Raw genomic sequence first — 15,394 nt, forward strand, 5'->3', positions numbered from 1 at the left:
AGGGCAATGACAGCATTTGTTATCTAAGTAGGATAATAAAGGAGAAATCGGGATTTTTTTTTTTTAAGGAGTATTGCAAATAGAGCCTGGGATATTGCATCTGATTTGGGTGAGAACCGCTGTCTAAAATTTAAACAGGTTGTGGAGTTGAACCAGGAGGGCTGTCTAGAAAAACATCATGATTATGTTGTCCCTAAATTCCCAGTGAGAAGGAAAGCTGTCATAGAATTTTAAACAACTGTCCTATACACACTGTCTCCCAGTCACACTGAAGCATTCTACTTTGCTAGATTCTACCAAAACTTGACGCCACATGCTTTTGCCATGCCCACCACCACTGCCCGCCTTGCCCAGCCCCAACCGAGTTAGGTTAAACCCTGCCATTTTCCTGTGTTCTAATTTTTGAGCACTCTGTCGAATCATTTAACACAACATTTGCATGTATGACTCACCCCCCCCCCCAAGAGGGGAGCACATGGAGGGTAGGTCATTGAAAAGGGAGGTGGAGGGCGCCTGGGTGGCTCAGTGGGTTAATCCACTGCCTTCGGCTCAGGTCATGATCTCAGGGTCCTGGGATGGAGCCCCGCATCGGGCTCTCTGCTCGGCGGGGAGCCTGCTTCCCTCTCTCTCTCTCTGCCTGTTTCTCTGCCTACTTGTGATCGCTATCAAATAAATAAAATCTTTAAAAAAAAAAAAAGAAAGAAAAGAAAAGGGAGGTGGAGTATCTGCCAGACAGACAGAAGTCGGAGCAGACAGATGGGTCGCACACCAAGTCGTCATATTCAGGCAAATGCTGGAAATGCTACCCGAGGGGCGTTCACAGGTTACATCCTTGGGAGAGGAAGAACAGTTTAAACAAGCCTACCGCTATCTGTGCATCATAAGGTGGACCACATTTCTTCCATATTAATGTCCAAATGCCCATATGCCAAACCAGGCTGTCCATGCAGCAGCCGGGGGCACCCGACTGTGCATTCCGGACTTGACCTGATTTGTGAGGGAGCTTTACAGATAGACTGTGATTTCTATAGTGAGTTTTAATTATTAACATAGCTTCCAGTAAACCGATGCTGACTCCAGGGTTGCAGAAAATGAATTCATATATGCTAAAAAGCTTATGTTGATTAAAACCTCCTTTCCCATGAAGGCATAAACAGCGATTTTCATCTCCATGACTTAGGGGGAATTCTAAAAACAGAGGTCACTGTCAGGTTCCTGTGACAAATTGCTGGGGACTGAATGGTGTTCCCCCAAATTCAGATGTTGGAGCCCTAACCCCACTGTGCCTGTGTTTGGAGATGGGACCTTTGGGAGAAAGGAGGCTGAGATGAAGCCAGGACGGTGGGGTCCCCATGATGGCATTAATGCTCTTGTAAGTAGAGACACCAGAGAGCTTGTCTCCATCAATGTCTCTGCCAGGTGAAGACAGAGCGAGGAGGAGTCTCTTCGAGCTAGGAAGAAGGACGGCACCTGAACCGCCCATGCTCATACCCTAATCTCAGGCTTCCAGCCTCCGGAACTGTGGGGGGGGGGGGGGAATCCTCTGTTGTTTAAGCCACTGAGCCCCTGGTATTAGCCCAAGGGAAGACAAGAAGTTTAGAAGGGAACTAGGAAAATGGTTCTCCTGCTCTCCAGATGTCTACGAAAACTATTGCGATGCTTCAGTTCACAATCCGCTTCACAGTTCTCTTCTGCATTAACCTGTTCGGGGCCTGGCTTCTGTGTGGGTCATGTCTGCAGAAGTTCTGGAAGGCGGACCTCGTGCTCTCCAGTTCACTGCTGAAGCCTCAGCATGTGTAGCAGGGTCTGGACTGTATTTCTAGTTGTTGAGAAGGGGCGGAAAAATGGGAGGCTGAAACATGGAAGTCAGAGGCTGATACTTCCCCAAGGAGTTCAAGAGCAGCTCGGACGTCAGTCCTCAGGTGGGAGCTGGGATTCCAGAGGCCTGTGCCCTTCCTCTCTGCCTCAGCCTGGTTGTATTGACTTCAACCTCCTTCCCTATCAAACTTTGCAAACCTTTCATTTTTCAGACGTGGAAATGGACATTCAAAGAGGTATTTGGTACAGGTAACAAGTAGCAAAATCAAAAGTTTTCCTCTTTCGTTTCTGGGACTAGCCCTGACAAATGCCTGGCAAAGGACTATAACCGCTCTTCCTTGCCTTTTCTTGACTTCTGGACCAAGTTTGTCAGTTAGAACTTACCTACTTCTGCTGTCATGAGAAGTCACGATAGAGGCTGCAGGAAGACGTAAAACTACATGCGGTTCTGGACTAATGAAGTAATAGAGGAAGGGTCACCGGTTCTTATTCACTGAGAAGCTGCATTAGTGTTACGGACTCATGAGGAATTTGTCCTAAATATGACTTTAAAAATCAGTATTTCCATGAACTTATTTAAATGCAGTGATTACTATTAAATGCCATTCCCCTTACCCCTATTAAGCTCATTTTCCAAAAACCATGCTTCCTACTAGACAAAGCCTGGAAAAGCACTTGAAAACTTAATGCCCGTACAAAAGTGGCCCAGCTTCCTCTGGGTAAAAATGCCACTGACTGAGCTGGAACGGACGCTCAGTTTTACTCAGTCTGCACGACAACGCATTATTCCATCCTTAAGAAACAGTTTCCCAAAGCAAAACCTGCTCTTTCAAAATCACAGAATTCTCCATAAGATTTGGGTCACGATGAAACTAAAGCGTTCAAATTAAATTACCCAGAATTTTATCTGTAGCAATTAAAAATTCACAGAAGCACATTTATAGATCTCTTCTGGTAACTGAGGATCTTTCGGTAAAGTCTCTTACCTGCAAGACCGCAAACACACAATGTTACTCTGATCCAGAGAAAAGCTTTGGTAGAAAATACAAGAGGACTATTAGCTGCCAAAGTCACCTCACTGTTCTAGATAAAATCTCTGCACATCCTCTTTGATCTAATCCACAAAAGCCTAACCCAGCCTAACCACTAAGATACTCATAAGCTTTCCCTGTCACAAATTTTAAGTATTCCTTACACTGAGAAGTCCGATTTATATCATTTTCAGTCGTCGCTGTGGTATTTTCTCTCAAAATGTCACCACATAGTTAACCACGAGAGACATTTTGTTGACCACGCCACGATAACACACACCCAACAGACGACAGCGCTTTTAATGAAGGAAAAACTGTGGAGACACCAGAGAGTAAGCTGACCTCTTAACCTTCTTCTCTCATGTTACGAGAATATGATGGGAGACCCTTTGGCCAATAATAATGAGGCCTGTAGAAAACAGTGCCTTCTGGAAGGTCCCCTACCAAGTGACTGTCAACTTAATACCGATTCTCTCAGATTGGAGGTACGTATTTGAAAATTTCATATTGCAGCGACGCACAGGAAGAACAAGTCGGTGGGAAGCACACTGTGCAGCAGATGACCCAGAATACAACTAAAGCTTCTGCTCGCAGCAGCGCAGAGTAAAGACAAAATGGCCAGTCAGAGGTTTATCTGTCCGTTTACTCGAAATTAAACAGATGGGTTTTCTTTGCTTTCCACTGTTGATGAAAATGCACGCGGGGACTATGATAGATCTGTGACCATTTTGAGCACACCGTATCTCACCATAAACACCTAATGTTATTAAAAGTTCCCATTTCCGGGTGCCTGGGTGGCTCAATCATTAAGTGTCTGACTTCCACTCAGGTTATGATCCCAGGGTCCTGGGATCGAGCCCTGCGTCAGGCTCCCTGCTCCGCAGGAAGCCTGCTTCTCCCTCTCCCACTCCCCCTGCTTGTGTCCCTTCTCTTGCTATGTCTCTGTCAAATAAATAAAATCTTAAAAAAAAATAGAAGTTTTCATTTTCAACTCATTTTTTACCTTACAATCTTTAAAAAAAAAAAAAAAAGATTTGAGAGAGAGTGCATTCATGAGTGTGTGTAAGCCAGGGTAGGAGCGGAGGGAAACAGGGTGTCTCAGACTCCCTGCTGAGACGTAGGGCTGGATCTCACAACCCTGAGAGCATGCCCTGAGCAGCACCTGGGTGGCTCAGTGGGTTAAGGCCTCTGCCTCCGGCTCGGGTCATGATCCCAGGGTCATGGGATCCAGCCCCGTATCGGGCTCCCAGCTCAGGCGGGAGCCTGCTTCCTCCTCTCTCTCTCTGCCTGCCTCTCTGCCTATTTGTGATCTCTGTCAAATAAATAAATAAATAAATCTTTAAAAAATAAAAAATTACAAAAAAGAGTCACCTGCCCAAACGACTGAGCTGCCCAGGTGCCCCCACTCTATGCTCTAACACATAACCCAGCTGCGAAGCGGCATCTCTGGCAACAGTGGTGGGAAAGAGCCCTGGAATTAGAGTTAGAGAAACTCTCAGGTAGAGTCCCAGCTCAAACAGGGAGCAAATCCCGGCCACTGTCCGTGTCTACATCAGTGGGGTCAATACCCACCCCTCAGGGCTACTCTGAGCATTCACCACACATGCGAAAGATCTGTAACCCGTTGCACGAGAGGTAGGTATTTCTATTTAAAGACAGTGGCCTGGAGATTTAGATTTAGAACTTGAAAATTTATGGTTTTGCTATGCTATCTGAAAGGTATAAATACAGTATCAAGGGCCTAAAGTAACTGGAAAGTTCCATTCAAACTCAAAAAAAAGGACGAGTTAAAATATGATTTTCTTAGAACTGAGACAGTCTACCATCATTTGCGAATTTCTCCGTGGTCTCAAGTCTTTCTTTGTTCATTTCTAGAACTGTCCCTGTCTCTCTCTCTCAAGGGATCCAAGACATTCGGTGAATTTGCCTTTAAAACCAAAATGTGGAATCTGTGTTTATCCTAAAATCAAAAGAATCTCTAATGGAAATGCAAGGTGTTTAACATAAACTAATCCAGTCTTGGTTCCTTTCCAGTAACGTGGAGCCACCTTCTGGCAGAGAGCAGTGGTGACATGGAAAGCCTTCTTCTTGCGAAGACATAGCTGGCAAAGAGCTGACTAATGTAGTAGGTCCAATGATCATTTTAAACCCTCACTCTTGGGGCGCCTGGGTGGCTCAGTGGGTTAAAGCCTCTGCCTTCAGCTCAGGTCATGATCCCAGGGTCCTGGGATCAAGCCCCGCATCGGGCTCTCTGCTCCGGGGAGAGCCTGCTTCCTCCTCTCTGCCTGCCTCTCTGCCTAGTTGTGATTTCTCTCCGTCAAATAAATAAAATATTAAAAAAAAAAAAAAAAAAAAAAAGAGTGGCCATCCCTGTCTAAACCCTCACTCTTCCCTTCCCTGAATCTGTTCAGGAGAAAAAAACAAAACAAAACAAAACAAAAAAAACAGTGACTATCAGAATAAGCCTTTTATTCAAAGAAATAATAGATTTAAGACCCCTGTCCTTGGGGTATTAGGATCAGAAAGTCAATTTGTCAGCAAAGGGGCTCTAATTATGAAGTTATGTTTACTTTAAAGACAGAGATCTCTAAAATGCCAGAGGGACCTCTGAGACCCATACAGAGAGGCATCGATTACACTTCAGGCAAAAAATAAGTAAAAAACAAAACAAAACACTAAGTCTGGGTTTCTTTTAAATTTCTAAGCTGCCCCTGAGTCGTTTCTTACATAGTCATAAAACAACCTCATCGAGATGAATGTCTTTTATTATGAAAATTGCTGTTACATTACAGCCAACATTCCGAAACAGTATTTTAATAAACATGTCTTGATTATAAAGTAGAGCAGAAATCATGATCCTTTTTAAACTGATCAACACCTGCTGACGTTAACATAAATCTGGAGGACACTCCATATGCTCCCCACGGTGTGCAGGAGATGAGATGAGGAAGAGCACCTATGTTATTCAAAACAGCTCCTAGTGTTACTTGTACAGTGTAAACCAACCATTCACAATAGGACATTTAAAAAGAAAAAAGGTGAAAGGCAAAACACTAAAATGTTGAGGTGTTACAATACTTTTGAGCTGGGAAAAGCCAAAGCTTGTTTCCTTCTTCTTCCCTTCTGTGAGTTCAGTGCGAGGTACAGGGAAGAAGCAGAACGCCAGGCCAGCGATGGATGCAGTTCCCTGCTTTGGAATTTCCCGGAATTTCGTCCTGCTCCAAAACACAGCCCACATGCACAAGCTCCTCGGGCTCTCATTCACAGGCCCCTCGATACAGCACTTGCACCCGGACGAGGGAGGGGCCCCAGCAGCCCCGGGTCAGTGTGTGCATTCCAGGGTGTTCACTCTGCAGCACTGAAAGGAATCCAAGAACAAAATCCCTACGTTCTTTCTAGTCGGGGGGCAGAAGACTCCTGTTTAGATGTTCCATGGTGGGGATCGGGCTGCGGTCGTCGCGGCATAGAACCTCTCCCGTCATGAATACCCTGGTGGAAAAGCTTAGAAAAAGTTAAAACTGCAGTTCGAGAAGGTCCTCCTTCCCCTCCCTCAGCCAAGAAGCACGATGCACACGTGACTGCGAGGGATTCAGGAAGGCGTAGTGTGGCGACTACAGTTTCAAGTACAATCTGCTCCTTGCAAAGGGGTCTGGGGTAACCGCAGGCAAACCCGGAACTCAAAACAATTTATTAACTTCTTTAATGTAAGAAGCTACACTGGGAACTCTTCTTACAACTTCAGGTAGCTGGCACTCTCTTTCCTACAGGAGGGGATGACCTCGTGTTCCGAACAGTAAATGTGTGAGATCTGCGGGATTTAACATAGGCCAGGGACTGGTTTAATTGAATTCGATCTGCGTTCCAACCCTCTCTTTGAGTCATACAGTCTTTTTTGTTTTCTGGGCACAGGGCTATCATCATTAGTAAGGCTCAGAAATAACCACCACAATAACACAACGTCCTAATTTCAACACCATTCGTTTTTGCCACTTCGGGAAGACGCCAGATGGTGCTAAAACATCCTACAGATAATCCAGTTGGCAAGCTGTTGTGCATCCTAGTTAAGCTTCTCACGTTGGATCTGGTAGTAACATGCCTGGAAAAAAAAGTTCAAAACCATTTAAAATTTACTTGTAAAGAAACCACATAAACACAGCAATGCACAGGAGACAAAAGAAAGGAAATGTCTGATTAATACTGAAAGCTCCAACAAAATCAGTTAGGTGCTTTATTTTTCTCCCTGCTTGCTTCCAGTTCCCCTATCCACTGTCTCTTCTGCCTACCTGGAAATCTGTAGAGAGAAGATTCTGCACACTGTCTTCTACTTCTAAAATAAACAAGCTTTTTACAAGCTGTTTAATATCCTTCACTAAGGAGATATACCTTAATTGCTAAGCCACTACTGAGTGGACATTTAGAATATGCTGAGCATTATAAGGTATACAAACAACTATAATTGGAATCATCTAGTATGTTGAGGAAACTACAAATTAAGAGTAAGCATCAGTCCAGACCCAGTGAGTCAGAATTTCCAGGAATGAATTTGGTTTTTTAAGGCTTTATTTGACAGAGGGAAAGAGAGAAAGAGAGAGAGAGAATGAGATGGGGGAGGGTCAGAGAGAGAAGCAGATTCCCCACTGAGCAGGTGCCTGATGCGGGCTTCCATCCTGGAACTCCAGGATCATGACCTGAGCCGAAGGCAGTCACCCAGCCAACTGAGCCACCCAAAAGTCCCAGGAATGAATTTTTAAGAAGCATTCCCAGGTGATCCTGAAAGTATCCAGGTTTGGAAGTTACTCTCGCTACAAAGAATACCTCAGCCAAACCATGTATGTTTTCCATTCCTCAGTTTCTCAGGATAAATCTCCAGGAGCTGGATTACTCAAGCCCCAAGAACATTTTTGATATTGATGATATCGATATTAACAACAGCAGTTTTCTAAAAGGGTGATTGCTATTTAATCCAATATGCCCAGCAATATGGACACATTCCTGATTTCACTATACTCCTATACCAGCACTGGCTATAACTGGCTATAATTTAAAAGATCCTTGCTATTTTAGTAGACACAAAATGCCATCATGCTTAAACCTGCAGTACTGTAATTTTCAGTGAGGTTGAGCATTTTCCTACATATAAACGTATCAGTTGCTTCTCCCTTGCAGATATGTTGAGAGATACTCTTCTTATAACATAAATACTAAAAATTTAAGTTCTAGGTGGGCAATATTTTCCCCAGTTTCTCTACCTTTTTCAGTCTATTTAATGGAAAATGTTAATGATATTTCATTGGAAAAGTTCAAACTAACCCAAGCCCTAAACTTGACATTAAATTCTAGGATTTTTTCTCATTTTAATTTGCCTGTCTCTCCTTCTTTCTTCTTTTCTCTACACTTAAAAACTCCAAAGCATCTGTAATTAACAATGGGAGTGATGTTACCCTGATTCCACCCTCCCTCCAAAACATCTAATAAGCTATCCCAATACATTAACCATTTATTAAATAATTCCTCTTTTTCATTTTTGTGTTGGATGTTTCCATTTTCACATGTGACATTCTTATTATAACACTGCCTTTGTGAGGGCTATCCCTTCTGTTGGGGTAATGTCGTTCTCGTGACAGTAACATACTATCTTAATTATTGTAATTTTATATTTTACTAATTGGCTGAGTCGGTTTATTCTCCCTTTTTTTCAGGAGTGTTTATGCCATTTTCTATTTGTTGTTCTTCAAATATACTGCAGAATTATTCTAAAATTCTAAGAAAAATCAAGGCGAGGAACTACAATGACTTGCAACAATCCCTAGCGAGTACTCAGATTATAGAACCTCATCTGTAACACACTGGTTACAGTAAATTCATGGAGAAAAAAGATGCAGTTCACATTCATCCTATATGTACTGCCTTCTCCGTGTTACTTCATCTGTTAAATAGCTCTAGTGCTGGAGACCCTTTTGGACACTACGAATCCTTTCTGCTTCTTTTCTAGCATTAACATCTACACAGATGGTCTATCGGTATAAGCATTTCTAATGATTTGCTTTATCAGTTTATAGGGAGGATTGGGTAATTTGCTTTAGGATTTTGAAGAGTAACTAACTGATTCTACTTTTATTATATTTTAAAACAATTAACAATATGTGCTCTAAAGGCATTTAATGTTTGCATTAAACCTCTGTATAAAGATGACAGTGGTTAATCACAGATTTATAATATGGTAAATTAAGGACAGACTTTAAGATAAAAAAAAAATTAAATACTACCTATCCTTACCTTCAGGGTGGTGAACATTATTCCCTGTTCCCCGTGCTGAAGATATGGGTCCATTAGATCCTCAATGAGGTGTACCTCGGAGCCTAAATTCCTAATCCTGCCCCAATGAGAAAAAGATACGGAATTATTTCTGCTTATATGTAAGTCCTCCTTCGGAATATACATAAGGAAAAATAAAGAAGAGGTCACCACAGTGGAATGGGTAAAGAGAAATGGTTCATCAATTCAGAAAATACACTTATTAAAATAACGAGTCTCTAATAATCAAGTCAGAAAAGGCTGGTCACCTGGCCCGCAGCACCACATACAAGAAAACAGGAAACAAGTCATCCATGGACCACAAGAAGTCTTCCTGAAGTGACGCCAGCACACTCTGAGAGATCTCTTCAAAAGTCTGCTGGATGACCTTAAGTTTGTCTGACGGGGTAAATGTTGTGCTGTTGTTATTAAAAAAAAAAAAAAAAAAAAAAAAAATCCTGTAATTTTTCTTAATAGAACTGTTTAGTATTAAATGTTAATTGTTTGACAATATGCCCTCCTGGGGCTAAGGTGTCTTAAGTTGCACATATCAGACATAATGAGTTGCTGGAAGGGATGACCACGGTAATCCCTTGGTTCTCTGAGAAAGGATGCCTCCAACTCTCCATGGTTCACATGGAAGAATTCACTAAATCGTAAGATTACCCCCATAACTATGTAGGACATTATTCTCCTAACACTTCTCTGAGTAATAAAGTGGGGTTAATTTCCATTTGGCTAAAGATGTGATTAGGTAGATACATTTCTGGGTAGGCTCTCTACCTCTTTTGAAAATACAAGGGCCTTGTAGAGTAAAAGGTAAGCCAAATGTCTCAAGAGAGCCTTTTCTGATCTCCAGGCTGAGTGTGACACCTTCTAGGAGTGAAGGGGGCACTTGGAGCTTAGGTAAAGATAAGATCTCGTTAAGATCTTAATAGACTATTACTTTGATTTATGTGATTTTTCAACAAATCAGCAATTACCTGATCTGCTGTAGACATTCCACAGCTGAGGCAAAACAAGCATCTTTTGTAGTTGGCAAAACCTGCAAAAAAGAGAATTTATGAAGGTCAAAGAGGAAAGCTGTCTTCCACAGTAACAACAAAAATTAAATGATACTGGTAGCAAGGTGTGGTTCTTCAGTGAATAACTCATGCTTAGCTACCATTCTATCAAAGTAAAATGGAAATGTTTTGTTATTTTCAATATCCCCCATCGAAGAAAAACATATTTACTGAGGAAACGAAAATTTACTATAATTTACTATACCTTTTTACTTTCTCCAAGGATTGACAAGGTTGCAGGCCAGAATTTCCTACAATGGAACCCAGACACTGTTAGTGCAGGTTGTTACTTATAATAGTTTAATACCCCTTTAAAAAAGCTGATGGCTATACTGCCTTCCCTTCCCCATTTAAAATAACTGTTCCACAGAGACAGTTTTAATAAACATTCCAGAAATAATTTAAGAGTTCCTATCATGTCCCCAAGGGATCTGTCAATGTACTACAATTCCCCCATACATTATGGATAGTACCAAGTTAGCCAAAATCTTTCCTTCACCCAGATTTATTGTATTTTTACTGTCAAATTATCCTACTGAGAAGAATTCACTTTCTGATTACGGTTTGGTCATTTTTGATTGCACATATGTATAGTTAGTTACTGGGTGTGGGGTGACCAGCCTCATCACAGCACTAGGATCAAAGCATAACGTGTTCCCTCGGAATAACAAGAAACAATGCTCCACAACAAAGAGCATTTCTAAAACTTTTAAATTAGAAACTGGAGATGGGGAGGAAAGAAAGAGAAGGAAAGGAAGAATGTCAAAGGCAATATATAATTTTTTCTGAAACTGTAAACGTATGTATTCTGTTTTAAGGAACTGCAAAATAAGATAGGTAAAACTTATATACACACTCACACATTTTATACACACGCACACATACAAATACAACACACATTCAGAATAACCAAGTTTTACACTTTACTCCACAAATTCTCAAAAGATTAAATATCACTATTTTGCTGAACAGATATGCAAATAAGCATATAAACTGCAAATCATATATTCCATTAGACAGTAAAGTACCAAATTCTTGATAATGCTGTTTGCATTTTAAATTAAACCATTTGATTCTACTCCTAACTACTGTACTTACCTCTGTACCCCAAGGAAGCCCAGAAGAGCAATATCTGGCTGCTTATTCAGCCGCAGAACACATTCCCAGTAAATGTCTTCCTCGCGATCGTTATCCAGGGCATAGAGCATGAACAGTGGTGGGTAGAGCCGAGGCAGCAGCACGGGAAGCAATAACCCAGAACTTGTTACCACATAACTACAAAATATCGGAGAAGCATTCATATTAAAATGGAATACAGAATCAAAGAGCTTCAGTTTCTAGAGCTGAAAGTAAAGATGGGACATTTCGAGTAAAGGCACAGTTATAAAAGGGGCACCTGGGCAGCTAAGTCAGTTAAGGGTCGACTCGATTTCGGTTCAGGTCAGGATGTCAGGGTGGTGAAATTCAGCCCCAAGTCGGGCCCTGTGCTCAGCATCGAGTCAGCTTAAGATTCTCTCCTCCCCCCCGTCCCCCTTTCTTTCTCTCTTCAAAGAAAAGAAATAGTTATAACATTATTCCACTTTCATATTTGGAGCTAACATGAGGATCTTACCTATATGGCCCCAGAGTTTTATCTTGCACCAACTATGAATACTTTTCATTAACTCAAAATCTAACTGAAAATCTAGTTGGTTCCATTTTGAAAATGATTCTAGATCAGGTTATTCTAGAGCAGCGTGACGTCACTTTGCTCAGCAGTCTTTGCACCCAGTCATCTGGGACTGTGCTTCCGTGGGGTTTGGCTAATACAATGTAATACGGCCTAAAAGGGATCTAGCCCAAACACACTATTTTAAAAATAAGGAAACTGAGATCAAGAGAAAACTTTTCCACGGGATTCTTTGTGTTTGTTTGTATGGTTGGTTTTTAAATATTTTATTTACTTATTTGACAGAGACACAGTGAGAGAGGAAACAGAAGCTGGGGGGCGGGGGGGGGGTGCACAGGGGGAGAAGCAGGCTTCCTGCTGAGCAGGGAGCCTAATGTGGGCCTTGATCCCAGGATCCTGGGACCATGACCTGAGCCAAAGGCAGATGCTTAATGACTGAGACACCCAGGCGCCCCTCTGTGGGATTCTTTGGCTAGGACTGCCCACCCTCTTCACTATCTCTACCCAACTCCATTTACCCTGGCTCTGGCGATTCAGATCTGGAGTCTGACTTTCCAGTACAAAAGGATTTTCTTTCCGTTGGCAGAGGGGCAGAGAGAGGAATTGTGCTGCCCTCTTCAGGAAGCTCAGGAAACAAGAATCTAAGGAATAACAGAAAATACAATTATAAAATGTACCTCGAGAATGGTTAAAAAGAGTAAAATGCATTTCTATGCATGTCTATTATTTCATCTATTTAAAAGATCCATGCAATCAAGCTTTAAATCAACTAAATTTTTTAGTTCCCTAAGATTCTTAACTGATTCTTTGTAATTACAGGATAAAATTAAGAGTGTAGCTAATGAATAACAATGCCACTAAAAAAATCATGCGCTTTTTTTTTTTTCCTCTGTCTGGTTATTAAAGAGTGAGAAATTCTTATCTCTGTGTTTTTCTTACTGGCAAATTTCATCTGAGGTCAATCTGTATTGACTCTTCAAGCAGAGACCATTATTCTCACAGCACAATTAGTTGGAAACTACTTAAATATTCAACATTAAGAAAAACTGAAAATCAAATAAATGTAAAATTAAAAAAAAATTTTTTTTTTTTAATTCAAGTTGGTGGCTCAGTGGGTTAAGCGGCTGACTCTTGGTTTAGGCTCTAGTCCTGATCTCAGGGTCATGAGACAGAGCCCCACCTTGGGCTTGGCTCTGAGCACAGAGGCGGTTGGTCCCTCTCCCTCCCCCACTGCCACTCTCCCTGCTCTCTTGCTCTCTCTCAATAAAATCTTTAAAACAAAAATTCAAGTTGCTAAAAAATATTTTTCCAAATATCAAGATAGGTTACTGAGGATTTTTTCCCCTAGGTTTTCAATTTGCCCTAGATTTTTATCTCTGACCTCTTATGCAAATGGGGGGGCTCTACTATAAACAAGTTCATGGTCCTCTTTTAGACATAAACCTTGACTCTTTAAAGGGAGCTTGCAATCTTTTCTATTTTTGTAGACTTATACCTCACCCCTGCCTCTGCCCCTAATTTTATAGTTGGAAAAACTAAAACAAAAGGCAGAAAACTGATCTTCATTATACTCATCTAAGTAACGTCAGAGCTGAACCACTCCCAGCCAGCAGTCTTTTAGTGGATTACACCGCCCCCTCAAAACCGAAGATGGTTCCAAATGCATCTATCAATTTTGAAGTTAATAATATAAGGAAGTTTTCCTGGAAAATTCATAAATTTTTGTATAATGACCTCATCATAGTATTTACTTATTGGCTTAACCCCAGTAAAAGATCTTAAATTTCACAAGTTCCAAATTTCCTACCTAAACTTTCTTTCCAAAGATATTCTACTTGCTTGCTTTCTCACCTCTTTTCAAGTCTCTGTTCGGATATTACATAAGTCAGGTCTCCTGGACCATTTAAAATAGCAGCCTCTTGGGTGCCTGGGTGGCTCAGTCATTAAAATAGCAGCCTCTTACCTCCAGCCCCATCTTTTGCCACATTTACCAACCCATGACGTCCTGCTAGAATGGAAGCCTATGAGAACACACACAGTTCCCCGATGATTAGTGATGTTAGGCATTCTTGTAGGTATCCGGCGATCGTCTATATCTCTCCTTTGGGAAATTGTCTATTCTGATCCTGTGTCCATTTTAAATCAGATTATTAGTGGGGGTTTTTTTAGTGTTGAATAAGTTCTTTATATATTTTAGATATTAACCAAATCATTATCAATATATCATTTGCCAGTACCTTCTCCCCCTCAGTAGGTTGTCTTTTTGTTTTGTTGATGGTTTCCTTTCCTGTGTTTATTGCATAAAGTAAAAACATGTTTTTGTTATTTAATCTATTTAAGAATCTGTGGCACAAAAACCGTTTTGTTTTTTTTTTTTAAGATTTTATTTATTTGACAGAGAGAGATCACAAGTAGGCAGAGAGGCAGGCAGAGAGAGAGAGGAGGAAGCAGGCTCCCTGCTGATCAGAGAGCCCAATGCGGGACTCGATCCCAGGACCCTGAGATCATGACCTGAGCCGAAGGCAGTGGCTCAACCCACTGAGCCACCCAGGCGTCCCCAAAAACTGTTTTCTTGATGAATAATTTCTTCAAGGAGGAGAAACCATAATGATTCTTCACAAAGCTGTAAATCTCCAGACTCAGGATGAAGACACCCAAGCGTTAGTATAAAGTAGTGTTCCACAGCTTGCGGACTTCAGCGAGAAGGATCTCTTACCTCACCAGCTGGAAAATTCGCTTAAGGTAAGACTTGATCTCCTTCACAGCCTCCTGCAATAACCGGCGATTGGCTCCCACACCCACGTATGTCATTCTGTAAACTGCAACCAGGGTCTCCACAAGCCTGCCCAGGGGGTGCAGGGGGGTGTCACAGGCCTGAACAGGAAGAGGATTCCCAAAGTCAGTCAAGGACTAACAGCAGAAACAATCAACCAACAAATAATAAAACAATTTCATAAATGAGAAACAATTTTCAAAATGGCAGGAGTCAACTTTTGGATCAGGAAAATTCAAATACTTCAACTTTTCTGAAAGTGTTGAGTCTACCCAAGTTATATGGAGTAGGAGTTTCTAATCTTAATCAAAGAATCCTTTTGGCATCTTGGGAAAATAGCTCTGGATATACTGATAAATATAATTAAGCTATAAACGTCACAAAAAAAATTGCTTGAAGGTAACCTCTCCTATTTTTTTTGTGACGTTTATAGCTCAATTATATTTATATATATGTATTATATATTTATATAATCACAACGACTTGACAGTTGATTATGCTCCAATATTGTCACTCTCCAGGTCCCTTGATTGTTTTTTTTTATTTTCAGCATAACACTATTCATTGTTTTTGCACCACATCCAGTGCTCCATGCAATACGTGCCCTCTCTATTACCCACCACCTGGTTCCCCAACCTCCCACCCCTGACCCTTCAAAACCCTCTGGTTGTTTTTCAGAATCCATAGTCTCTCATAGTTCATCTCCCCTTCCATTTTCCCTCAACTCCCTTCTCCTCTCCATCTC

General features: G+C 41.4%; 2 protein-coding genes across 7 annotated transcripts in view; both read right to left on the reverse strand.

Annotated features, from left to right (window-relative positions):
• MPP4 (MAGUK p55 scaffold protein 4) overlaps nt 1–1,483 on the reverse strand; it is a 46,630-nt gene extending 45,147 nt beyond the window's left edge. The window contains exon 1 of the mRNA XM_046018195.1: nt 1,287–1,483. Coding sequence (XP_045874151.1) covers nt 1,287–1,483 — 197 coding nt within the window. The remainder of the gene's footprint in view (nt 1–1,286) is intronic.
• Nucleotides 1,484–5,596: 4,113 nt separating this feature from the next.
• Nucleotides 5,597–15,394, reverse strand: part of ALS2 (alsin Rho guanine nucleotide exchange factor ALS2) — a 71,285-nt gene continuing 61,487 nt past the window's right edge. For all 6 annotated transcript variants that reach the window (XM_046019066.1, XM_046019069.1, XM_046019067.1 and 3 more), the window contains 8 exons: nt 14,593–14,750; nt 12,395–12,517; nt 11,306–11,482; nt 10,413–10,458; nt 10,127–10,188; nt 9,413–9,562; nt 9,126–9,222; nt 5,597–6,945 (listed from right to left, as the gene is read on the reverse strand). In XM_046019066.1, coding sequence (XP_045875022.1) covers nt 6,907–6,945; nt 9,126–9,222; nt 9,413–9,562; nt 10,127–10,188; nt 10,413–10,458; nt 11,306–11,482; nt 12,395–12,517; nt 14,593–14,750 — 852 coding nt within the window. In that variant the 3' untranslated portion in view covers nt 5,597–6,906. The remainder of the gene's footprint in view (nt 6,946–9,125; nt 9,223–9,412; nt 9,563–10,126; nt 10,189–10,412; nt 10,459–11,305; nt 11,483–12,394; nt 12,518–14,592; nt 14,751–15,394) is intronic.

This window comes from Meles meles, chromosome 9 (assembly GCF_922984935.1).
Source record: "Meles meles chromosome 9, mMelMel3.1 paternal haplotype, whole genome shotgun sequence".
NCBI lineage: Eukaryota > Metazoa > Chordata > Mammalia > Carnivora > Mustelidae > Meles > Meles meles.